Raw genomic sequence first — 26,223 nt, 5'->3', positions numbered from 1 at the left:
GAAATGGTGGAATTTCCCTCAGAAATGGTGGAATTTCCCTCAGAAATGGGTGAATTTCCCTCAGAAATGGGTGAATTTCCCTCAGAAATGGGAGTATTTCCCTCAGAAATGGGAGTATTTCCCTCAGAAATGGGTGAATTTCCCTCAGAAATGGGGGCAATTTCCCTCAGAAATGGGAGTATTTCCCTCAGAGATGGAGGAATTTCCCTCAGAAATGGGAGTATTTCCCTCAGAAATGGTGGAATTTCCCTCAGAAATGGGAGTATTTCCCTCAGAAATGGGTGAATTTCCCTCAGAAATGGTGGAATTTCCCTCAGAAATGGGGGTATTTCCCTCAGAAATGGGAGTATTTCCCTCAGAGATGGAGGAATTTCCCTCAGAGATGGGGGTATTTCCCACAGAAATGGGGGTATTTCCCTCAGAACTGGGAGTATTTCCCTCAGAAATGGTGGAATTTCCCTCAGAAATGGAGTATTTCCCTCAGAAATGGTGGAATTTCCCTCAGAAATGGGGGTATTTCCCTCAGAAATGGGAGTATTTCCCTCAGAAATGATGGAATTTCCCTCAGAAATGGGAGTATTTCCCTCAGAAATGGAGGCATCCCCCCGGAATCTCTGTGGGTGTCAGATCCGCCTCCCCTCCCAGCCCCGCTCCTTGCCCTGAGCCCGTTCCCTTCTCACCCTCGCCCGCAGGAGAGCTGATCCGCATGCCCAAGATGGGCAAGACCATCCACAAGTACGTGCACCTGTTCCCCAAGCTGGAGCTGTCGGTGCACCTGCAGCCCATCACGCGCTCCACCCTCAAGGTGGAGCTCACCATCGCCCCCGACTTCCAGTGGGATGAGAAGGTGGGGCCGGGATGGGGGACTGGGAGGGGAAAGGGGGGATTGAGGGGAAATGGAGGATATGAGGGTGGGAAATGGGGGATATGGAGGTGGGAATTGAGGGGAAATGGGGAATTGGAGTGGGAATCGTGAGAGGAAATGGAGGATATGGGGGTGGGAATTGAGGGGAAATGGGGGATATGGAGGTGGGAATTGAGGGGAAATGGGGGATATGGGGGTGGGAATTGGGGAGAAATGGGGGATTGGGGAGTGGGAAATGGGGGATATTGGGGTGGGAATCGTGAGGGGAAATGGAGGATATTGGGGTGGGGAGAGGGAATCGTGAGGGGAAATGGGGATGGGATCAAGGGGAAATGGGGGATAGGGGTTGGGGAGAAGGAATTATGAGGGGAAATGGGGGATATGGGGGTGGGGAGAGGGAATCGTGAGGGGAAATGGAGGATATGGGGTTGGAATCATGAGGCGAAATGGGGGATAGGGGATGGGAATTGAGGGAAATGGGGGATATGGGGACTGGGGGTGGGAATCGTGAGGGGAAATGGATTTGGGGGTGGGAATTGAGGGGAAATGGGAGATTGAGGGTGGGAATTGTGAGGGGAAATGGAGGATATGGGGGTGGGAATTGAGGGAAATGGAGAATATGGGATGGGAATTGTGAGGGGAAATGGGGGATTTGGGGGTGGGAATTGAGGGGAAATGGGGGATGGGGAGGGAAGAGGGAATCGTGAGGGGAAATGGAGGATATGGGGGTGGGAATTGAGGGAAATGGGGAATATGGGATGGGAATCGTGAGGGGAAATGGGGGATTTGGGGATGGGTATTGAGGGGAAATGGGGGATATGGGATGGGAATCATGAGGGGAAATGGGGGATTTGGGGGTGGGAATTGAAGGGAAATGGGGGATATGGGGGTGGGAAGAGGAAATTGTGTGGGGAAATGGAGGACATGGGGTGGGGAGAGAGAATTGTGAGGGGAAAATGAGGGATATGGGGGTGGAGAGAGAATCGTGAGGGGAAAATGGGAGATTTGAGGGGAAAATGGGGGTTATGAGGGTGGGAATTGAGGGGAAATGGGGGATATGGGGGTGGGGAGAGGGAAGTGTGAGGGGAAATGGGGAGTTTTGGGACTGGGGGGTGGGAATCATGAAAGAAAATGGAGAATGGAGGGGGGAGAGAGGGAATCCTGAGGAGAAAATTCCCTAATTGGAGGGAACAATGGGATTTATTGGGCTGTATTGTGCAAATGGTGAGGGGAAAATGGGGAATTCTGGGGCTGGGGTGTGGAAATCACTAGGGGAAAATGCCCTGGTTGGGGAGAGAAATGACATCTATGGGGCTGGATTGTGAAAATCATGGGGGGAAAATGCCCTGGTTGCAGGGGTGAAAATGGGATTTATGGGGTTGGGCTGTGGGAATCATGGTGGAAAATGGGGAATCCTGGAGGTGGGGTGTGGAAATCATGACAGGCCCTGAGTGGAGGGAAAAATTGGATTTGTGTGACTGGATTGTGAAAATCATCAGGGCGAAATGCCCTGGTGGGAGAAAACCATAAAATCTGAAGTTAATCATAAAAACCACAAGAGAAAACACAATCCTTGCACGACAAGGAACCATTTTGAATCCAGAACACTTGGAACTGTGAGGTTCGCAACAGGAAATTGAGATTTTTCCCCCTTTTTTTTCCAGGTTCACGGCTCCTCTGAGGCTTTCTGGATCCTAGTGGAGGATGTGGACAGCGAGGTGATCCTGCACCACGAGTATTTCCTGCTCAAGGCCAAATATGCCCAAGATGAACACCTGGTGACATTTTTTGTGCCTGTCTTCGAGCCCCTGCCTCCCCAGTATTTCATCAGGGTGGTGTCCGACCGCTGGCTCTGTGAGTGCCCAATTTCCAGAGGTTTATTCCTGGTTTTTCCTGGGGTTTATTCCTATTTTTTCACAGGTTTATTCCTATTTTTCATGGGATTTATTCCTATTTTTTCATGGGGTTTATTCGGAGTTTTATGGCTCTGTGAGTGCCCCTTTTCCAGGGGTTTATTCCTGGTTTTTATTCCTATTTTCATGTGATTTATTCTTATTTTTCATGGGATTTACTCCAGGTTTTATGGCTCTGTGAGTGCCCCTTTTCCAGGAGTTTATTCCTCTTTTTTCCTGGGTTTATTCCAGGTTTTATCCCTTTATATCCCTCTTTATCCCTTTGTATTTTTTTATCCCTTTTCCTATACCTTTGGGATCTGTTTTTTATCCCTCCTCCCAGAGCTTTGGCTTTCTGGATTTATCCCCCTCTCCCAAACCTTTGGAATCTGTTTTTTATCCCCTCTCCCAAAGCTTTGGAATCTGTTTTTATATATTTGGGAACTCTTTTTTGTCCCTTCTCTCAAACCTTTGGAATCTGTTTTTTATACATCTGGGATCTGTTTTTTATCCCCTCTCCTAAACCTTTGGGATCTGTTTTTTCTCCCTTCTCCCAGACCTTTGGCATTCTGGATTTATCCTGTCTCCCAAACCTTTGGGATCTGTTTTTTTACACCTTTGGGATCTGGTTTTTATCCCTTCTCCCAGATCTTTGACATTCCAATTTTATCCCTTCTCCCAGAACTTTGGCATTCCAGATTTATCCCCTCTCCCAAACCTTTGGGATCTGTTTTTTATACCTTTGGGATCTGTTTTTATCCTTCCTCCCAGACCTTTGGGATCTGTTTTTTATACCTTTGGGATCTGTTTTTATCCTTCCTCCCAGATCTTTGGGATCTGTTTTTATCCTTCCTCCCAGATCTTTGGGATCTGTTTTTTATACCTTTGGGATCTGTTTTTATCCTTCCTCCCAGATCTTTGGGATCTGTTTTTTATACCTTTGGGATCTGTTTTTATCCTTCCTCCCAGATCTTTGGGATCTGTTTTTTATACCTTTGGGATCTGTTTTTATCCTTCCTCCCAGACCTTTGGGATCTGTTTTTTATACCTTTGGGATCTGTTTTTATCCTTCCTCCCAGACCTTTGGGATCTGTTTTTTATACCTTTGGGATCTGTTTTTATCCTTCCTCCCAGATCTTTGGGATCTGTTTTTTACACCTTTGGGATCTGTTTTTATCCTTCCTCCCAGACCTTTGGGATCTGTTTTTTCTGCCTTCTCCCAAACCTTTGCCATTCCAGGTTTCTCCCTTCTCCCAGAGCTTTCGGGTTCTGCGTTTACCCCCTCTCCCAAACCTTTGGGATCCATTTTCCATCCCCTTCCCCTTCTTCCAAGCCCATAACCCCAATCCCTGTGGCTCTCCCCACGGCTCCAGAATGAGGGGATCCTTTCTGTCCCTCAGCCTGCGAGACGCAGCTGCCGGTGTCGTTCCGGCACCTGATCCTGCCGGAGAAGTACCCGCCGCCCACGGAGCTGCTGGACCTGCAGCCGCTGCCGGTGTCGGCGCTGCGCAACAGCGCCTTCGAGAGCCTCTACCAGGACAAGTTCCCCTTCTTCAACCCCATCCAGACTCAAGGTGGGCCCCCACGGGGCTCCTGGGGTTTGTGGGGAATGGGGATCCCAGAGCGCTGAGGGCGTTGGGGGTTGGAGTGTCTGATGGGAGTTGGGGGTGTTTCTTCTTCTTATCACACCTGGATTTCGTGGTGTTTGGGATCTGTGGTTTATCTCATCACAGAATTTTGGGATCTGTGGATTATCCTCTATTCGCAGACTTTTGGGATCCATGGTTTATCCTGCCCCAGATAAACCATGGTTTATCGCCTTTTCCCAGAGTTTTGGGGTCCATGGTTTATCCTATCCCAGATAAACCATGGTTTATCACCCTTTCACAGAGTTTTGGGATCTGTGGTTTATCCTCCCCCAGATAAACCATGGTTTATTGCCCTTTCCCAGAGTTTTGGGATCTGTGGTTTATCCTGACCCAGATAAACCATGGTTTATCCCCCTTTCCCAGAGTTTTGGGATCTGTGGTTTGTCCCATTCCCAAAGTTTTGGGATCTGTGGTTTATCCTCCCCCAGATAAACCATGGTTTATCGCCCTTTCCCAGAGTTTTGGGGTCCATGGTTTATCCTATCCCAGATAAACCATGGTTTATCGCCCTTTCCCAGAGTTTTGGGACCTGTGGTTTATCCTGTCCCAGATAAACCATGGTTCATCCCCCTTTCCCAGAGTTTTGGGATCTGTGGTTTATCCTCCCCCAGATAAACCATGGTTTATCCCCCTTTCCCAGAGTTTTGGGATCTGTGGTTTGTCCCTTTCCCAGAGTTTTGGGATCTGTGGTTTATCCTCCCCCAGATAAACCATGGTTTATCCCCCTGTCCCAGAGTTTTGGGACCTGTGGTTTATCCTGTCCCAGATAAACCATGGTTTATCCTTGTTTTCCAGAATTTTGGGATCTGTGGATTATCCCATTCCCACAGATTTGGGATTTCTGGTTTATCCTGTCCCAGAGTTTTGATATCTGTGGTTTATCCCCTTTCCTGGAGTTGCACTTGCCCAGGCTTGGCTCCATGCCATGTTTCCCATCCCATTCCTGAACTATTACCAGAAATCCACAGGGAATTCTCCCTGAAACTGGGAATTTGCATCTTCTTTAACACTTCCTTCTCTCTATAAATCCCAATCTGAAATCCCCTAAATTCTTTTTCCTGGAGCTCCTCTTCCTCCTCCATATCCAAGCCATCTCTCCACACCTCATTCCCAACTTTTTTTCCCCTAAATCCCTGTGAATTCTCCCATTTCCCCAGTGTTCAACACGGTGTACAACAGCGACGACAACGTTTTCGTGGGGGCTCCCACGGGCAGCGGGAAGACGATCTGCGCCGAGTTCGCCATCCTCAGGATGCTGCTGCAGAACTCGGAGGGTCGCTGCGTCTACATCACCCCCATGGAGGCCCTGGCCGAGCAGGTGAACGCCAGGAATTCCCACCCCCAGCCCTCATTCCTTGGGGGAAACTCGGGGTTCACCCACCCTGCTGCTGCTGCGGGGCGGGCAGAGGGAGTTTGGAGGGGATTGCGTGGATTTGAGGGGAATAAAACCAGTCCTGTGGGAATTCCTACCAGGAGTTTGGTGGGAATTGCCCCAGTTTGAGGAGAATTGGGTGGGAATTGCTTGAATTTGGTGGGAATTGCCCCAGTTTGAGGAGAATTTGGTGGGAATTGCCTGAATTTGGTGGGAATTGAATTTGGTGGCAATTGCCCCAGTTTGAGGAGAATTTGGTGGGAGTTGCTTGAATTTGGTGGGAATTGCCCCAGTTTGAGGAGAATTTGGTGGGAATTGCCTGAATTTGGTGGGAATTGAATTTGGTGGCAATTGCCCCAGTTTGAGGAGAATTTGGTGGGAATTGCTTGAATTTGGTGGGAATTGCCCCAGTTTGAGGAGAATTTGGTGGGAGTTGCCTGAATTTGGTGGGAATTGCCTGAATTTGGTGGGAATTGCCCCAGTTTGAGGAGAATTTGCTGGGAATTGCCTGAATTTGGTGGGAATTGCCCCAGTTTGTGTAAGAATTTGGTAGTAATTGCTCCAATTAGAGGGAAATGTGAGGAGAATTCAGTGGGAATTGCTCCAGTTTGAGGAGAATTTGGTGGGAATTGCCTGAATTTGGTGGGAATTGAATTTGGTGGGAATTGCCCCAGTTTGAGGAGAATTTGGTGGGAATTGCCTGAATTTGGTGGGAATTGCCCCAGTTTGAGGAGAATTTGGTGGGAATTGCCTGAATTTGGTGGGAATTGCCCCAGTTCGTGGAAGAATTTTGTAGTAATTGCTCCAATTTGAGGGAAATGTGAGGAGAATTCAGTGGGAATTGCTCCAGTTTTGAGGAGAATTTGGTGGGAATTGCCTGAATTTGTTGAGAATTGCCCCAGTTGTGGAAGAATTTGGTGAGAAGTGCCTGAATTTGGTGGGAATTGCCAATTCTGAGAGGAATTTGATGGGAATCTCTCCCATTTTGGGGATCCCACCAGCACTCCTGTGCGAATTCTGGATAAATCCACTGGGAGCCGCCCCGATCCGAAGCCAATCCCGTTTTCCTGGCGCAGGTTTTCATGGATTGGTACGAGAAATTCCAGGAGCGTCTCAACAAGAAGGTGGTGCTGCTCACAGGGGAGACCAGCACGGACCTGAAGCTGCTGGGAAAGGGGAACATCATCATCAGCACCCCAGAGAAGTGGGACATCCTGTCCCGCCGCTGGAAGCAGCGCAAGAACGTGCAGAACGTCAACCTGTTCATCGTGGATGAAGTGCACCTGATCGGGGGAGAGAACGGGGTGAGAGCCCAGTGGGGTGGGGATGGGCCAGCCCAGAGTGGGGGATCCCCAGTGGGGTTGGAGAAGATTTTCCTGGATGGGAATTGCTCCGATGGGATGGGATTCATGGGATCTGTGGGATAGGATGGGAGGTGTCCATGTCTTGGGGAGGTCAGAAGGAGTTTCCATGGGGTGTCCTGGATGGATCTCATTCCTGATCCCGCTCCTGATCCCTTTTCTGATCCTGCTCTCAGTCCTGCACTTGGTCCTGCTCTTGATCCCACTCCTGAGCCTGTTCCTGATCCTGATCCTGTTCCTGATCCTGATCCTGATCCCAGTCCTGCTCTTGATCTGTTTCTGATCCTGTTCCTGTTCCTGATCCTGATCCTGATCCTGATCCTGATCCCAGTCCTGCTCTTGATCTGTTTCTGATCCTGTTCCTGTTCCTGATCCTGCTCCTGATCCCAGTCCTGCTCTTGATCTGTTTCTGATCCTGTTCCTGATCCTGCTCCTGATCCCAGTCTCAATCCTACTCCTGATCTGCTCCTGATCCCATTTCTGATCCCCTTCCTGATTCCACTCCTGGTCCTGCTCCATCCATATCCTTGGGCTGCTCAGGAGGAGTTTCCATGGCATTTCCATGCCTGGATTTCATCCTGATCTCATTCCCAGTCCCATTCCCGAGCCCATTCCTGATCCCATTTCCCCCACAGCTGTTGCTGGAGGTGATCTACTTGGTATCCCATTCCCAATCCCATTCCTTATCCTGTTTTTCCCCTACAGCCCGTGCCAGAGATGATCTGCTCCTGGATCTCATTCCTCATCCCAATTCCATTCCTGTTCCCATTTTTCCCTCACAGCCTGTACTGGAGGTGATCTGCTCACAGATCCCATTCCCATTTCCCCACAGCCTGTACTGGAGGTGATCTGCTCACAGATCCCATTCCCATTTCCCCACAGCCCGTGCTGGAGGTGATCTGCTCACAGATCCCATTGCTGATCCCATTCCCATTTCCCCACAGCCCGTGCTGGAGGTGATCTGCTCACAGATCCCATTCCCAATCCCATTCCCCCACAGCCTGTACTGGAGGTGATCTGCTCACAGATCCTATTCCCAATCCCATTCCCCCACAGCCTGTACTGGAGGTGATCTGCTCACAGATCCTATTCCCAATCCCATTCCCCCACAGCCTGTACTGGAGGTGATCTGCTCACAGATCCCATTCCCATTTTTCCCCACAGCCCGTGCTGGAGGTGATCTGCTCACAGATCCTATTCCCAATCCCATTCCCCCACAGCCTGTACTGGAGGTGATCTGCTCACAGATCCCATTCCCGTTTTTTCCCCACAGCCCGTGCTGTAGGTGATCTGCTCACAGATCCCATTCCCATTTTTCCCCACAGCCCGTGCTGGAGGTGATCTGCTCGCGCATGCGCTACATCAGAAGGGGTTTCCATGGGATTTTATCCCATTCCCATTCCCATTTTTCCCCACAGCCTGTACTGGAGGTGATCTGCTCACAGATCCCATTCCCGTTTTTCCCCACAGCCCGTGCTGGAGGTGATCTGCTCACAGATCCCATTCCCATTTTTCCCCACAGCCCGTGCTGGAGGTGATCTGCTCACAGATCCCATTCCCATTTTTCCCCACAGCCCGTGCTGGAGGTGATCTGCTCACAGATCCCATTCCCATTTTTCCCCACAGCCCGTGCTGGAGGTGATCTGCTCGCGCATGCGCTACATCTCGTCGCAGATCGAGCGGCCGATCCGCATCGTGGCGCTCAGCTCGTCGCTGTCCAATGCCAAGGACGTGGCGCACTGGCTGGGCTGCAGTGCCACAGCCACCTTCAACTTCCACCCCAACGTGCGCCCCGTGCCCCTGGAGCTGCACATACAGGTGGGGCCCTTGGGAGCTCTTGGTTAATTAACTCTTGGCCATAACCCTCTGGGATCATTGGGAATTCTTGCTGTTGTCAGTTCTTGCCTAATTAATCCTTGGGAAAATCCCTTTTGATCGTTGGGAGCTCTTGGCTTATCAATCCTTGGCCATAATCCCTTGGGATCATTGTGAACTCTTGGCTAATTAATTCGTGGCCATAATCCCTTGGGATCCTTGGGAAGTCTTGGCTGATCAATCCTTGGCCATAATCCCTTGGGATGGTTGGGAACTCTTGACTGATCAATCCTTGAGAAAATCCCTTGGGATCGTTGTGAACTCTTGGATAATTAATTCTTGGAAAAATACTTTGGGATCGTTGGGAACTCTTGCCTAATTAATCGTTGGGATTTTGCCAAGATCCCTTTGGGACTCTTGAGAGAATCCCTTGGGATTGTTGGGAGCTCTTGACTGATTAATTCTTGGTAATTATTCTTTGGGATCGTTGGTAATTCTCGTTATTGTCAATTCTTGCCTAATTGATCCTTGGCCATAATCCTTTGGGATCACTGGTGACTGTTGTTCATTTAATCCTTGGTAATTATCCTTTGGGATCATTGGTGACTCTTGTTCAATTAATCCTTGGTAAAAATCCATTTGTTTCACTGGGAATTCTTGTTATTGTCAATTCTTGTTTAATTAATTCTTGGTAAATCCTTTGGAATCATTGGTAACTCTGGTTTAATTAATCCCTGGTAATTATCTTTTGGGTCGTTGGATTGGGATTGGGTGGAATAAAATTCAGGGTGGGGTTGACCATTGATCACCAATACAAGGATCAATCACGATCATGTCAGAACTTGGTGAATTTTCTGGCATTTCCCACCGCTTTGGCAGGGAATCCTTTGGGATTCAGTGGGGTTGGGTGGGAATGGGATTGATGGGATGGGATGTGATGGGATTGGTATTGAGATTGGGATTGGGATTGGCCAAGGATCAATCATTACCATTTTTAAGCCAGAGTTGAGTGAGCTTTCCAGCGTGTCCCACCAGTTTGGCACAGAATCCTTTGGGATTCAGTGGGATTGGATGAGACTGGGATTGATGGGATTGGGATGAATGGGATGGATGAGATTCAGATTGGAATTGGCCATTACTAACCAATACAAGGATCAATCATTACCATTTTTAAGCCAGAGTTAAGCACATTTTCCAGCATTTCCTGCCACTTTGGCAGGAAATCCTTTGGGGCTCATCTGGATTTGGGATTTTCCACAGGGTTTCAACATCAGCCACACGCAGACACGGCTGCTGTCCATGGCCAAGCCCGTGTACCACGCCGTGATGAAGCACTCGCCCAAAAAACCCGTGCTGGTCTTCGTCCCGTCCCGCAAACAGACGCGGCTCACGGCCATCAACATCCTGACCACCTGCGCCTCCGACGTGCAGCGCCACAGGTGGGGCTGGCTGGGGCTCACTGGGACCAGGGGTGGGCTGCACTGGGACCAGGGGTGGGCTGCACTGGGACCAGGGGTGGGGTATGGGGCTGCACTGGGACCAGGGATGGGCTGCACTGGGACCAGGGGTGGGGTATGGGCTGCACTGGGACCAGGGGTGGGCTGCACAGGGACCAGGGGTGGGGTATGGGCTGCACTGGGACCAGGGGTGGGGTATGGGCTGCACAGGGACCAGGGATGGGCTGCACTGGGACCAGGGGTGGGGTATGGGCTGCACTGGGACCAGGGGTGGGGTATGGGCTGCACAGGGACCAGGGATGGGCTGCACAGGGAGCAGGGGTGGGGTATGGGCTGGAGAGTGGCCAGGGATGGGGTTATGGGGCTGGAGAGTGACCAGAGATGGGGTTTGGGGCTGGAGAGTGAGCAGGTATAGGTTATGGGGCTGGAGAGTGTCCAGGGATGGGGTTTGGGGCTGGAGAGTGGAGATGGGGAATTCCTGAGGGAGCTGAGGTGACTTGGCCTGGAGAAGAGGGGAATCATTGGGTGGGATTGGGATGGGATGGGATGGGATGGGATGGGATGGGATGGGATGGGATGGGATGGGATGGGATGGGATGGGATGGGATGGGATGGGATGGGGTGGGATGGGGTGGGATGGGATGGGATGGGATGGGATGGGATGGGATGGGATGGGATGGGATGGGATGGGATGGGATGGGGTGGGATGGGCTGGGACAGGAGATCCCCAAGGCCCTTCCCAGCAGAGCAATGCCCCGGTGCCCGCGCAGGTTCCTGCACTGTGCTGAGAAGGACCTGGTGCCGTACCTGGAGAAGCTGAGCGACCCCACGCTGAAGGAGACGCTGGTGAACGGGGTCGGGTACCTGCACGAGGGGCTGACAGCCATGGAGCGGCGCGTGGTGGAGCAGCTCTTCAGCTCTGGTGAGAGCCCACGGGGTGGGATGGGATGGGATGGGATGGGATGGGATGGGATGGGATGGGATGGGATGGGATGGGATGGGATGGGATGGGATGGGATGGGATGGGATGGGATGGGATGGGATGGGATGGGATGGGATCCGTAGGATGGGATGGGATGGGATGGGATCCATAAGATGGGAGCAGCGCCTAGAAAAACCTGTCCTGGAGCCCAGCACTGCCCAGAGTGCTGGGACTGGAGATGGCACCTTGTCCAAGCTCTGTGTGACCCCCCTGGGGACACATGAGAGCCCCTGCCAGGGCCTGGAGAGGGACTGGGGACACGGGTGGAGGGACAGGACACAGGGAATGGCTTCTCACTGGCAAAGGGGAGGCTTGGATGGGATTTTGGGGAGGAATGAGGGTGGGGTAGGACTGGGATGGAATTCCCAGAGTTACTGGGATCCCTGGGAGTGCCCAAGGCCAGGCTAGAGCCACCTGGTCTGTGGAAGGTGTGGGACCCATGGTGGGACTGGATGGGCTTTGAGGTCCCTGCAAGCCAGACCATCCCAGGATCCCATGTGCAGGTTTAGATGGGATTTTGGGATGGAATGAGGGTGTGAGGGGCTGGGATGGAATTCCCAGAGGAGCTGTGACTGCCACTGGATCCCTGGGAGTGCCCAAGGCCAGGCTGGAGTGCCTGGGACAGGAAAGTGTCCCTGCCATGGCAGGGGTGACACTGGATGCTCTTCAGAAGCTCTCCCACCCCACTCCATGAATCCCCACCTCCCATTCCCAAAATCTGGGACGTTCCCATCCCCCTGCCCGAGTGCCCCGAGATGGGGCTCTGTCCCTGAGCCCCTTGCTGTCCTCAGGAGCCGTGCAGGTGATGGTGGCCTCACGCAGCCTCTGCTGGGGCATGAGCATCTCAGCACACCTGGTGATCATCATGGACACGCAGTACTACAACGGCAAGATCCACGCGTGAGCAGAGCCCGCCCGGGGGGATTGGGTGGGATGGGGTGGGATTTGGGTTTGGGGGTGGGAATGGATTGGGATCAGGTTTGGGGGTGGGAATGGATTGGGATCAGGTTTGGGAGTGGGAATGGATTGGGATCAGGTTTGGGGTTGGGAATGGATTGAGATCAGGTTTGGGGGTGGGAATGGATTGGGATCAGGTTTGGGGGTGGGAATGGATTGAGATCAGGTTTGGGGTTGGGATGGGGATGGGGTTAGGATTGGGATGGTGTTGGGGTAGGATTAAGATAGAATTGGGATGCAGTTGGGATTGGATTGGGATTGGGACTAGGACTGGAACTGGCATGGGAATAGGATGGGATTGAGATTGAGGTTGGGATGGGATGGAATCCAAAGAATCACAGGGATCAGTGAGATTGGATGGGATGGGATGGGATTTGGATTGGGATTGGATTCATTTGAAATTGGGATTGGGATCCACATGGGATGGGTGAGATGGGACGGGATTGATGGGATGGGATCAGTGTTCACAATGGGATCAATGGGATCCATGGAATGGGACTGAATTGGGATGGGGCTGGATACTGGGATTGGGACAGGATGGATGGGATGGATTGGATGGGACTGGGATCTCGGGTGGGCTGGGATGGATGTGGCTGGGATTGGGGTGGGATCCCAGGTAGGATAGGATGGATGGGATGGGATTGGATGTGGCTGGGATTAGGGTGGGGATCCCAGGTAGGATAGGATGGATGGGATGGATTGGATGGGATTGGATGTGGCTGGGATTGGGGTGGGGGTCCCAGGTAGGATAGGATGGATGGGATGGATGTGGCTGGGATTGGGGTGGGGGTCCCTGCGTGGTGCTGACCCCTGCCCCGGCAGGTACGTGGATTACCCCATCTACGACGTGCTGCAGATGGTCGGGCACGCCAACCGCCCGCTGCAGGACGACGAGGGGCGCTGTGTCATCATGTGCCAGGGCTCCAAGAAGGTGGGCAGGGAGTGGGGACACGGCTGGGATGGGATCCAGGGGATGGGATCCAGGGGATGGGATCCATGGGATGGGATGGGATCCATGGGATGGGATCCATGGGATGGGATGGGATCCATGGGATGGGATGGGATCCATGGGATGGGATCCATGGGATGGGATCCATGGGATGGGATCCATGGAATGGGATGGGATCCATGGGATGGGATCCATGGGATGGGATCCATGGGATGGGATGGGATGGGATGGGATGGGATGGGATGGGATGGGATGGGATGGGATGGGATGGGATGGGATGGGATGGGATGGGATGGGATGGGATGGGATGGGTTGGGATTAGCCTCCTTGGATGGGATCCATGGGATGGGATCCATGGGATGGGATGGGTTGGGATCAGCCTCCTTGGATGGGATCCATGGGATGGGATCCATGAGATGGGATCCATGGGATGGGATGGGTTGGGATCCATGGGATGAGCCTCCTGGGATGGGATCAATGGGATCAATGGACTGGGATGGAATAGGATCCATGGGGTCAATGGATGGGATGGGGTCCAAACCCTCACTAAGGGTTGGGATCACTGTAGGGACAACACAAACCCTCCCAGAGCACCTCACTGGGCGTTCCCACAACATTTTTGGGGCGAATTCTTGAATTCTCTGCCTTTTCCTGCCCGTCCTGCTGCAGGATTTCTTCAAGAAGTTCCTGTACGAGCCGCTGCCGGTGGAGTCTCACCTGGACCACTGCATGCACGACCACTTCAACGCCGAGATCGTCACCAAGACCATCGAGAACAAGCAGGACGCCGTGGACTACCTGACCTGGACCTTCCTGTACCGCAGGATGACCCAGAACCCCAACTACTACAACCTGCAAGGTGTGCAGCAGGGAACAGCCCTGCAGCCTGGGAACAGCCCTGCAGGGTGTGCTGGGAACAGCCCTGCAGCCTGGGAACAGCCCTGCAGGGTGTGCTGGGAACAGCTCTGCAGGGTGTCCTGGGAACAGCCCTGCAGGGTGTCCTGGGAACAGCCCTGCAGGGTGTGCTGGGAACAGCCCTGCAGGGTGTCCTGGGAACAGCCCTGCAGGGTGTCCTGGGAACAGCCCTGCAGAGTGTCCTGGTATGGGGATGGTGCTGGCAAGCCTATCCCATCCCATCCCATCCCATCCCATCCCATCCCATCCCATCCCATCCCATCCCATCCCATCCTGTCCTGTCCCATCCCATCTTATTGAGCCCTATCGCATTATCCCATTACCCAATTTCGTTATCCCATTATCAAATTCTATCCCATCCCATCATCCCATTATCCCATCCCATCCCTTCCCATCCCAATCCCACTACCCCATTACCACCATATCCCCTTATCCCATTACCCTTTTATCCCATTTTCCCATTACCCCATTGCCTCATTACCCCATTATCCCATCCCATCCCATTATCCCACTATCCTATTACCCCATTATCCCATTAACGCGTTATCTCACTATCCCATCATCCCATCCCATCCCATTACCCCATTTTCCTTTTATCCCATCACCCCATTATCCATTACCCCATTACCCCATTATCCCATTATCCCATTATCCATTATCCCATTATCCATTATCCCATTATCCCATTATCCCATTATCCCATTATCCCATTATCCATTATCCCATTAACGCGTTATCTCACTATCCCATGATCCCATCCCAATCCCATTACCCCATTTTCCCTTTATCCCATTATCCCATCACCCCTTACCCCATCACCCCATTATCCATTACCCCATTACCCATTATCCATCACCCCCTTACCCCATTATCTCCCCTTACCCCTGCCTGCCCCAATCTCTCACCCCCAGGTGTGTCCCACCGGCACCTGTCGGATCACCTGTCGGAGCTGGTGGAGCAGACGCTCAGTGACCTGGAGCAGTCCAAGTGCATCAGCATCGAGGACGAGATGGACGTGGCGCCGCTCAACCTGGGCATGATCGCCGCCTACTACTACATCAACTACACCACCATCGGTGGGCAGGGGCTGGGGCTCTGACAGAGGGGATTCCAGCAGAAATACCCCTGGGGATGGGCATTGCCCAGCAAAAATACCCCTGGGGATGGGCTATTCCAGGAGAAATACCCCTGGGGTTGGGCATTTCCAGCAGAAATACCCCTGGGGATGGGCTATTCCAGCAGAAATACCCCTGGGGATGGGCATTGCCCAGCAAAAATACCCCTGGGGTTGGGCATTGCCCAGCAAAAATACCCCTGGGGATGGGCTATTCCAGCAGAAATACCCCTGGGGATGGGCATTTCCCACAAAAAATACCCCTGGGGATGGGCTATTCCAGCAGAAATACCCCTGGGGATGGGCATTTCCCACAAAAAATACCCCTGGGGATGGGCATTGCCCAGCAAAAATACCCCTGGGGTTGGGCATTTCCAGCAGAAATATCCCTGGGGTTGGGCATTTCCCAAAAAAAATACCCCTGGGGATGGGCATTTCCAGCAGAAATACCCCTGGGGATGGGCATTTCCAGCAAAAATACCCCTGGGGATGGGCATTTCCAGCAGAAATACCCCTGGGGATGGGCATTGCCCAGCAGAAATACCCCTGGGGATGGGCATTTCCAGCAGAAATACCCCTGGGGATGGGCATTTCCAGCAGAAATACCCCTGGGGTTGGGCATTTCCAGCAAAAAATACCCCTGGGCTTGGGGATTCCCCCTTAAAAAAATCACTGGGTTTGGGGATTTTCCCCAAAACAATCCCTACCTTTGGAAGGTTCCTCACGAAAAGATCACTGGGTTTGGAGGTTTTCATCAAAAAATATCTGGGTTTGGGGATTTCCACCAAAAAATACCTGGGTTTCGGGATTTTCAACCCAAAAAACCCCTTTGGGAGTTTTCTCACAAAAAAGTCCCTGTGATTGGGTGTTTTTCCCCCTAAAATAATCCCTGAATTTGAGTGTTTCCCCTTCAAAAAAAAAAAAAATCTCTGATTTTGGGTGTTTTCCCCCAGAAATATCCCCTGGGTTTGGGTGTTTTCCCCTCAAAAGAATCCCTGCCCTTGGGGGGTTCCTCCACCAAAATCCCTGCCTTGGGGGTGTTCCCAAAAAATTCCCTGTGGTTTGGGGATTTTCTCCCCAAAATCCTGATTTTTCTGTGTTCCCCCCCAAAATTGCCAATTTTTATGTATTTACCAAGACAATTCCCCGTTTTTGTGTGTTTTCCCCCAACACCCCATTTTGTGTGTTCTCCCCAGAGCTGTTCAGCATGTCCCTCAACGCCAAGACCAAGGTGAGGGGGCTGCTGGAGATCATCTCCAACGCCGCCGAGTACGAGAACATCCCCATCCGGCACCACGAGGATAACCTGCTCCGACAGGTGAGGGATTGGGATCAATGGGATCAATGGGATCAATGGGAACATCCCCATCCGGCACCACGAGGATAACCTGCTCCGACAGGTGAGGGATTGGGGTCAATGGGATCAATGGGATCAATGGGATCAATGGGAACATCCCCATCCGGCACCACGAGGACAACCTGCTCCGACAGGTGAGGGATTGGGGTCAATGGGATCAATGGGATCAATGGGAACATCCCCATCCGGCACCACGAGGACAACCTGCTCCGACAGGTGAGGGATTGGGGTCAATGGGATCAATGGGATCAATGGGAACATCCCCATCCGGCACCACGAGGACAACCTGCTCTGACAGGTGAGGGATTGGGATCAATAGGATCAATGGGATCAATGGGATCAATGGGAACATCCCCATCCAGCACAAGGACAACCTGCTCCAACAGGTGAGGGATTGGGGTGGGATCTATGGGATTTATGGGATGAGATCAATGGGAACATCCCCACTGCCATGAGGACAACCTACTGCAACAGGTGAGAGATCTTTGGGATCAGATGGGATGGGATCAGTGGGATGGGATCAGTGGGATCCATGGGAACATCTCCATGTCCTACAAGGTCAACCTGCTGCAACAGGTGAGGGATCTGTGGGATGGGATGGGATGGGATGGGATGGGATGGGATGGGATGGGATGGGATGGGATGGGATGGGATCCATAGGAAGGGATCAATGGGATGGGATCAGTGGGATCATTGGTAACATCCCCATCTGGCACTACAAGGACAACCTGCTGTAACAGGTGAGGGGATCAGGGTGGATCCACAGGATTCAGGGGGATGGGATCAGTGGGATCTGATGGGATCAATGGGATAGGATGGAATCAGGGGAAAGTTCCTCATCTGGCACCATGAGGACAAGCTGGTGCCCAGGATCTGGGATTAGGGTGGGATCCACGGGATCATTGAGATCAGTGGGAATGATGGGATGGATTGATGGGATTGGGATCAATGAGATTTTGGGGATGGGATCAGAGGGAGCAATGGGATCAGTGGCAATCATGGGATGGGATTGATGGGATGGGGAGGGGATTGGGGTTGAGATTGGGATGAGCCCTCAACAGCCCCAACCCCGTTCGTTCCATAATCCCAAAACCTCTCTCCCTCCTGGTTTTGGGGCTCCAGCCCCTCTTTGAGGCCTGAGCACTGAAGGGTTTCCCCTCCACCCACAGCTGTCCCAGAAGGTGCCCCACAAACTGACCAACCCCAAGTTCAACGACCCCCACGTCAAGACCAACCTGCTGCTGCAGGCGCACCTGTCGCGCATGCAGCTGAGCGCCGAGCTGCAGTCCGACACCGAGGAGATCCTCAGCAAGGTGGGGCAGCAGCAGGGCCCTGAGCAAAGGGCTGGGGGCTGCAGGGGGAACGCTGAACGGGGGCTCCAGTGGGGTTTATGGCCAAGGAGAGCAGGGTGGGGTGGGGAGGTTCTCCAGGGGTTCCATCCCATGGGAGCAGCTCTGCGTGGATTCCATCCCATGGAGTCAATTCTGTGGGAATTCCATCCCATGGAGTCAATTCTGTGGGAATTCCAACCCATGGGGTCAGTTCTGCAGCAATTCCATCCCATGGGGTCAGGTCTGCAGCAGTTCCAGCCCATGGGGTCAATTCTGTGGGAATTCCATCCCATAGGGTCTATTCTGTGGGAATTCCATCCCATGGGAGCAGTTCTGCAGGGATTCCATCCCATGGGGTCAATTCTGTGGGAATTCCATCCCATGGGGTCAGGTCTGTGGGAATTCCATCCCATGGGGTCTATTCTGTGAGAATTCCATCCCATGGGAGCAGTTCTGCAGGGATGCCATCTCATGGGGTCAATTCTGTGGGAATTCCATCCCATAGGGTCAGTTCTGCAGCAATTCCATCCCATAGGGTCAGTTCTGCAGGTGTTGCTCCATGTGGTCACTCTTCCATGGGGTCCATTCCACAGGAACTGCTCCAGCTTAGGTCCATCCCATGTGGTCCCCATCCCTGTCCGTGTCACTGACCATCCCTGAGTGTCACTGACCATCCCTGAGTGTCACTGACCATCCCTGTCCATTCCTGAGTGTCACTGACCATCTCTGTCCATCCCTGAGTGTCACTGACCATCCCTGAGTGTCACTGACCATCTCTGTCCATCCCTGAGTGTCACTGTCCATCCCTGAGTGTCACTGACCATCTCTGAGTGTCACTGACCGTCTCTGTCCATCCCTGAGTGTCACTGTCCATCCCTGAGTGTCACTGTCCATCCCTGAGTGTCACTGACCATCTCTGAGTGTCACTGACCATCTCTGTCCATCCCTGAGTGCCACTGACCGTCTCTGTCCATCCCTGAGTGTCACTGTCCATCCCTGAGTGTCACTGACCATCTCTGTCCATCCCTGAGTGTCACTGTCCATCCCTGAGTGTCACTGACCATCTCTGTCCATCCCTGTCTATCCCTGAGTGTCACTGACCATCTCTGTCCATCCCTGAGTGTCACTGACCATCCCTGAGTGTCACTGACCATCCCTGTCCATTCCTGAGTGTCACTGACCATCTCTGAGTGTCACTGACCATCTCTGAGTGTCACTGACCATCTCTGTCCATCCCTGAGTGTCACTGTCCATCCCTGAGTGTCACTGACCATCTCTGTCCATTCCTGAGTGTCACTGACCATCTCTGTCCATCCCTGAGTGTCACTGTCCATCTCTGAGTGTCACTGTCCATCCCTGATTGTCACTGACCATCTCTGTCCATCCCTGTCTATCCCTGAGTGTCACTGTCCGTCCCTGAGTGTCACTGACTGTCCCTGTCCCTGTCCCTGCCAGGCCATCCGGCTGATCCAGGCCTGTGTGGACGTGCTGTCCAGCAATGGGTGGCTGAGCCCAGCCCTGGCTGCCATGGAACTGGCCCAGATGGTCACTCAGGCCATGTGGTCCAAGGACTCCTACCTGAAGCAGCTGCCCCACTTCACCTCCGAGCACATCAAACGCTGCACCGACAAGGTACGGCCTGGGACACCTGGGGACAGCTGGGGACACCCAGGGGACAGCTGGGGATATCCAGGGGACACCAGGGGATACCCAGGGGACACCCAGGGGACAGCTGGGGACAGCTGGGGACACCCAGGGGACATTGAGGGGACACCCAGGGGATACCCAGGGACACCCAGGGGACACCTGAGGACATCTTGGGGACATCCAGGGAAACCCAGGGGATACCCAGGGACACCCAATTAATGAGCTACTAATGAACTTCTGGATGAGGGTGGGGCTTCCTGTGGGTGATTGGAATGTGGGAATTCCCAGAATTCCTGGTGATGGTTGGAGGTGGAAATTCTCAAAATTCCTAGAATTCCTGAGGGTGGTAAGAGGTGGGAATTCCCTGAATTCCTGGAAATCTTCGGGGTGGTTAGAGGTGGGAATTCCCTGAAGTGGCTGTAGGTGGGAATTCCGGAATTGCAGGGGGTGTTTGGAGGTGGGAATTCCCAGAATTCCTGAGGGTGATTAGAGGTGGGAATTCCCTGAATTCCTGAGGGTGATTAGAGGTGGGAATTCCCTGAATTCCTGAGGGTGATTAGAGGTGGGAATTCCCTGAATTCCTGAATTGCAGGGGGTGTTTGGAGGTGGGAATTCCCATAATTCCCATAATTCCTGGGGGTGTGTGGAGGTGGGAAACCCCGGAATTGCCCCAAGTGCTGGAGCTGGTGTCCCCGCAGGGCGTGGAGAGCGTGTTTGACATCATGGAGATGGAGGACGAGGAGCGCACGGCGCTGCTGCAGCTGCCCGAGGCGCAGGTCGCAGACGTGGCGCGCTTCTGCAACCGCTACCCCAACATCGAGCTGTCCTACGAGGTGGGGGACAGGGACAGCATCCGCAGGTGAGACTGACCTCTGGGGGCATGGGGCCACTGGGGTCACTAGGGGCATGGGGTCACTAGGACTGGGGTCACTAGGGGCATGGGGTCACTGGGACTGGGGTCACTGGGGTCACTGGGATCCCCAACATCGAGCTGTCCTACGAGGTGGGGGACAGGGACAGCATCCGCAGGTGAGACTGACCTCTGGGGGCATGGGGCCACTGGGATTGGGGTCACTGGGGTCACTGGGATCATTGGGATTGGGGTCATTGGGATCCTCAACATCGAGCTGTCCTACGAGGTGGGGGACAGGGACAGCATCCGCAGGTGAGACTGACCACTGGGGTCATTGGGATTGGGTTTAGGGTCATTGCAATGGGTTTGGGGTCATTGTGATCATTGGGATTGGTCTTCGGGTCATTGGGATGGGATTGGGGTCATTGGGATGGAGTTGGGATCAGTGGGGTCATTGGGATCCCCAACATCGAGCTGTCCTGCGAGGTGGGGGACAGGGACAGCATCCACAGGTGAGACTGGCACCACTGGGGTCATGGTGTCATTGGGATTGGGGTCAGTGGGGTCATTGGGATCACTGGGGTTGGGATTGGGGTCATTTGGATCATTGGAGTCATAGGGATTGAGATTGGGATCATTGGGGTCATTGGGATTGGGTTTGGGATCATTTTGATGGGATTGGGGTCATTGGGATGGGGTTGGGCTCATTTGGATCAATGGGATGGGGTTGGGGTCAGTGGGATGGGATTGGGGCCATTGGGGTCATTTGGATCAATGGGATGGGGTTGGGGTCAGTGGGATGGGATTGAGGTCATTGGGATAGGGTTGGGGTCATTAGGGTCATTTGGATCATTGGGATCCCAAACATCAAGCTGTCCTATGAGGTGGGGGACAGGGACAGCATCTGCAGGTGTGTATGGGATTGGGATTGGGGTCGGGGTCACTGGAATTGGGGTCATTGGGATGGGATTGGGATCTTTGGGGTCGTTGGGATTGGAACATCGTCATCATTGGGATCATCAGGGTGAGGATGGGATTGGGATCAGGTTTGGGTTGGGCTTGGGCTGTGATCCCAGATTCCTGTGATGATCCTGTTGTGTGTCCCCAGTGGTGGTGCTGGGTTTGGGGATGGGTTTGGGCTGTGGTCCCACAGTTGCTGATCCCGTTGTCCCCAGTGGTGGCCCCGTGGTGGTGCTGGAGTTGGGGATGGGTTTGGGGATGGGTTTGGGGTTTGGGCTGTGGTCCCACAGTTGCTGATCCCGTTGTCCCCAGTGGTGGCCCCGTGGTGGTGCTGGGGTTGGGGATGGGTTTGGGGTTTGGAATTGGGGTTTGGGCTGTGGTCCCACAGTTGCTGATCCCATTGTGTGTCCCCAGTGGTGGCCCCGTGGTGGTGCTGGGGTTGGGGATGGGGTTGGGGATGGGTTTGGGGTTTGGGCTGTGGTCCCACAGTTGCTGATCCCATTGTGTCCCCAGTGGTGGCCCCGTGGTGGTGCTGGGATTGGGGTTGGGATTGGGGATGGGTTTGGGGTTTGGGCTGTGATCCCACAGTTGCTGATCCCGTTGTCCCCAGTGGTGGCCCCGTGGTGGTGCTGGGTTTGGGGTTTGGGTTTGGGGATGGGATTGGGGATGGGTTTGGGGTTTGGGCTGTGGTCCCACAGTTGCTGATCCCATTGTGTGTCCCCAGTGGTGGCCCCGTGGTGGTGCTGGGTTTGGGGTTTGGGTTTGGGGATGGGTTTGGGGTTTGGGTTTGGGGTTTGGGCTGTGGTCCCACAGTTGCTGATCCCATTGTGTGTCCCCAGTGGTGGCCCCGTGGTGGTGCTGGGGTTGGGGATGGGATTGGGGATGGGTTTGGGGTTTGGGCTGTGGTCCCACAGTTGCTGATCCCGTTGTCCCCAGTGGTGGCCCCGTGGTGGTGCTGGGGTTGGGGATGGGTTTGGGGTTTGGGTTTGGGGTTTGGGCTGTGATCCCACAGTTGCTGATCCCGTTGTCCCCAGTGGTGGCCCCGTGGTGGTGCTGGTGCAGCTGGAGCGGGAGGAGGAGGTGACAGGGCCGGTGATCGCGCCCCTGTTCCCACAGGTACGGGGGGCTGGGACACGACTGTCCCCAAGGCTCAGAGTCCCTGTCCCTGTCCCCAGCTCTGAGAGTGTCTCAGTGGGTAACACGGGGCTGGGTGACAGAGTCCCCAATGTCCCCACAGAAACGAGGGAGGGCTGGTGGGTGGGTGGGGGTGGCACAGGGTGGGTGACAATGTCCCCATGTCCCCACAGAAACGAGGGAGGGCTGGTGGGTGGGTGGGGGTGGCACTGAGGTGACAATGTCCCCATGTCCCCACAGAAACGAGAGGAGGGCTGGTGGGTGGGGCTGGGGGTGGCACTGAGGTGACAATGTCCCCATGTCCCCACAGAAACGAGAGGAGGGCTGGTGGGTGGTGATTGGAGACTCCAAGTCCAACAGCCTCATCTCCATCAAACGGCTGACACTGCAGCAGAAGGCCAAGGTGAGGGGGACACTGGGGACACTAGGGGGACACTGAGGACACTGGGGGGGACACTGGGGGTGACACTGTGAGGACACTCGGGGGGACACTGGAGACACTGGGGATAACACTGGAGTGACACTGGGGGTAACACTGTGAGGACACTGGGGGTGACACGGGGGGACACTGGGGGCGATATTGGGGTGAGACTGGGGGAGGTGACGTCAGGGGAGTGACACTGAGGTGACACCAAGGTGCCACAGGGGCCATGGGCTGGTGACACCGTGTGACAACATGTGACACTGTGTAACCCCATGTGACCCTGTGTGATGTATGACACTGTGACAATGCATGTGATTCCAATATGAGCCTGTGTGACCCCATGTCCCTGGTGACATCATGTGTCCCTGGTGTCCCCATCTGACCCCCTGTGGTGTCCCTGTCCCAGGTGAAGCTGGATTTCGTGGCGCCGGCCGCCGGCACGCAGCACTACACGCTGTTCTTCATGAGCGACGCCTACATGGGCTGTGACCAGGAGTACAAATTCAGTGTGGATGTCAAAGAGGCTGAGAGTGACTCTGACTCTGACTGACCCCCAGAGCACCCCACTGAAACACCCACTGAAATCCTGAAATATCCCAGTGAAATCCTGAAATATCCCACTGAAATATCCCAGTGAAATCCCAAAATATACCACTGAAACACCCCAGTGAAATCCCAGAATATCCCACTGAAACACCCAGTGAAATCCTGAAATACCCCACTGAAACACCCAGTGAAATCCCAAAATATCCCACTGAAATACCCCAGTGAAATCCCAGAATATCCCACTGAAACACCCAGTGAAATCCTGAAATATCCCACTGAAATCCCAAAATATCCCACTGAAACACCCAGTGAAATCCTGAAATATCCCAGTGAAACACCCAGTGAAATCCCAAAATATCCCACTGAAACACCCCAGTGAAATCCCAGAATATCCCACTGAAACACCCAGTGAAATCCTGAAATATCCCACTGAAATACCCCAGTGAAATCCTGAAATATCCCACTGAAACACCCCAGTGAAATCCCAAAATATCCCACTGAAATATCCCAGTGAAATCCCAGAATATCTTATTGAAATCTCAAAAAACATGCAAAAAAACTACCCTAATACCATGAAGTCCCACAAAATCCCATAAAGATCCCATTAAAGTCCCAAAAAATCCCACAGAATCCCAGAAAAATCCCATGAAAAAACCCCACCCAAATAGTGTAAAGTTCTACAAAATCCCATAACATCCCTGGAAATCCCTCAAAATCCCATAAATCCCTGTGTTCCTCCCTTTAAGGTTTGGATGTTTTGTACAGAGGTTTTTTTAGGTTGGAATAAACTTCAAGATCTGACTTGGCTGCGGTGCTGGATCCCAAATTCCCCAAAAATTCTTGGACCCCAAACTCCTGAAACCAAAAATTCCCAGAACCCAAATCCAAACTCTTGGACCCCAAATTCTCTGATCCCAAACTCCTGAAACTCAAAATTCCTGGACCCTGAACTCCTGGATCCCAAATTCCTGGAATCCCAAATTCCCAGATCTCAAACTCCTGAAACTCCAAATTCTAGGATCCCAAATTCCTGAAACCCAAAGTTCCCAGACCCCAAAATCCCTGATCCCAAACCATGGAATCCCAAATTCCTGGATCCCAAATTCCCAACCCATTATTCCTGGACCCCAAACTCCTGGGATCCCAAAACTCTTGGATCCCAAATCCCAAACTCTTTGATCCTAAATTCCTGGATCTCAAACTCTTGGACCCCAAACTCCTGAAACCAAAAATTCCTGGACCCTGAACTCCTGGATCCCAAATTCCTGGAATCCCAAACCCTGGATCCCAAACTTTGGACCCCAAATTCCCTGATCCCAAACCCTGGAATCCCAAATTCCTGGAATCCCAAACTCTTTGATCCCAAACTCTAGAACTCAAACTCCTGGATCCCAAACTCTTTGATCTGAAATTCCTGGAATCCCAAACTTTGGACCCCAAATTCCCTGATCCCAAACCCTGGAATCCCAAATTCCTGGATCCCAAATTCCCAGATCCCAAACCCCTGGATCCCAAATTTCCAACCCAAAATTTTTCCAAATTCCTGGATCTCAAACTCTTGGACCCCAAACTCCTGAAATCAAAAATTCCTGGATCACAAATTCCTGGAATCCCAAACCCCTGGATCCCAAACTTTGGACCCCAAATTCCCTGATCCCAAACCCTGGAATCCCAAATCCCTGGATCTCAAACCCTGGACCCCAAACTCTTTAATCCCAAATTCCTGGAATCCCAAACCCTGAATCCTAAATCTTAAGACTCCAAATTCCCTGATCCCAAACCTTGGACCCCAAATTCCCTGATCTCAAACCCTGTCCCCCAACCCCTGGATCCCAAACCCTGTACCCCAAACCCTGTACCCCAAACCCTGTGCCCCAAACCCTGTACCCCAAACCCTGTACCCCAAACCCTGTGCCCCAAACCCTGTACCCCAAACCCTGTGCCCTAAACCCTGTACCCCAAACCCTGTCCCCCAACCCCTGTCCCCCAACCCCTGGATCCCAAACCCTGGATCCCAAACCCTGGACCCCAAACCCTGGATCCCAAACCCTGTGCCCCAAACCCTGTACCCCAAACCCTGTACCCCAACCCCTGTCCCCCAAACCCTGTACCCCAACCCCTGTCCCCCAAACCCTGTCCCCCAAACCCTGTCCCCCAACCCCTGTACCCCAAACCCTGTACCCCAAACCCTGTGCCCCAACCCCTGTACCCCAAACCCTGTCCCCCACACTCCCCCCAGCTCCTTTGGGGTCCCTGTGGCTCCAGACTGACCCCACACCCCGGGCAGGGCAGATCTGGGGGATTGTCCCAGGAAATCCTGGGGTTTATTGGCTCAGAGCCGACCCCACAAACCCCACGGGGGGCATTGGGGGGTACTGGGCAGGCTCTGGGGAACTTGGGGGGTCCTGGGGGATGTGGGGGGTCCTGGGGGATGTGGGAAGGGTCTTGCAGGACTTGGGAAGGTCCTGGGGACACTGAGATGTCCTGGAGGATGTTGGGTGATGCTGGCAGCCCCAGGAGGCTCCAGGGAGCCAGAAGAGACTCCCAGCAGCCGTGGAGGCTCCCAGCCATCGGTAGCCACAGGAGGTTCCAGGTAGCCAGAAGAGACTCTCAGTAGCCACATGAGGCTCTGGTAGCCACGGG

At 53.3% G+C, this 26,223-nt stretch overlaps 1 protein-coding gene across 1 annotated transcript; it reads left to right on the top strand.

Annotated features, from left to right (window-relative positions):
• The first annotated feature begins 692 nt into the window (after nt 1-692).
• On the top strand, nt 693-24,380 carry SNRNP200 (small nuclear ribonucleoprotein U5 subunit 200). The gene is made up of 20 exons (XM_079328894.1): nt 693-847; nt 2,530-2,719; nt 4,158-4,331; nt 5,564-5,724; nt 6,855-7,082; nt 8,766-8,957; nt 10,215-10,393; nt 11,182-11,333; nt 12,185-12,293; nt 13,173-13,281; nt 13,969-14,158; nt 15,126-15,290; nt 16,525-16,646; nt 17,855-17,998; nt 19,472-19,648; nt 20,362-20,522; nt 22,511-22,592; nt 22,921-23,013; nt 23,441-23,633; nt 23,814-24,380. Exons 1-19 carry the CDS (start codon nt 707-709, stop codon nt 23,582-23,584), a joined length of 2,913 nt encoding a protein of 970 aa, XP_079185020.1. The 5' UTR covers nt 693-706; the 3' UTR covers nt 23,585-23,633; nt 23,814-24,380.
• The last annotated feature ends 1,843 nt before the right edge of the window (nt 24,381-26,223 follow it).

The sequence above is a fragment of the Erithacus rubecula genome (genome assembly GCF_903797595.1).
Source record: "Erithacus rubecula genome assembly, chromosome: 29".
NCBI classification, from domain to species: domain Eukaryota; kingdom Metazoa; phylum Chordata; class Aves; order Passeriformes; family Muscicapidae; genus Erithacus; species Erithacus rubecula.
The sequence above is the reverse complement of the archived record's forward strand: the minus strand, read 5'-3'. Positions and strand labels throughout refer to the sequence as shown.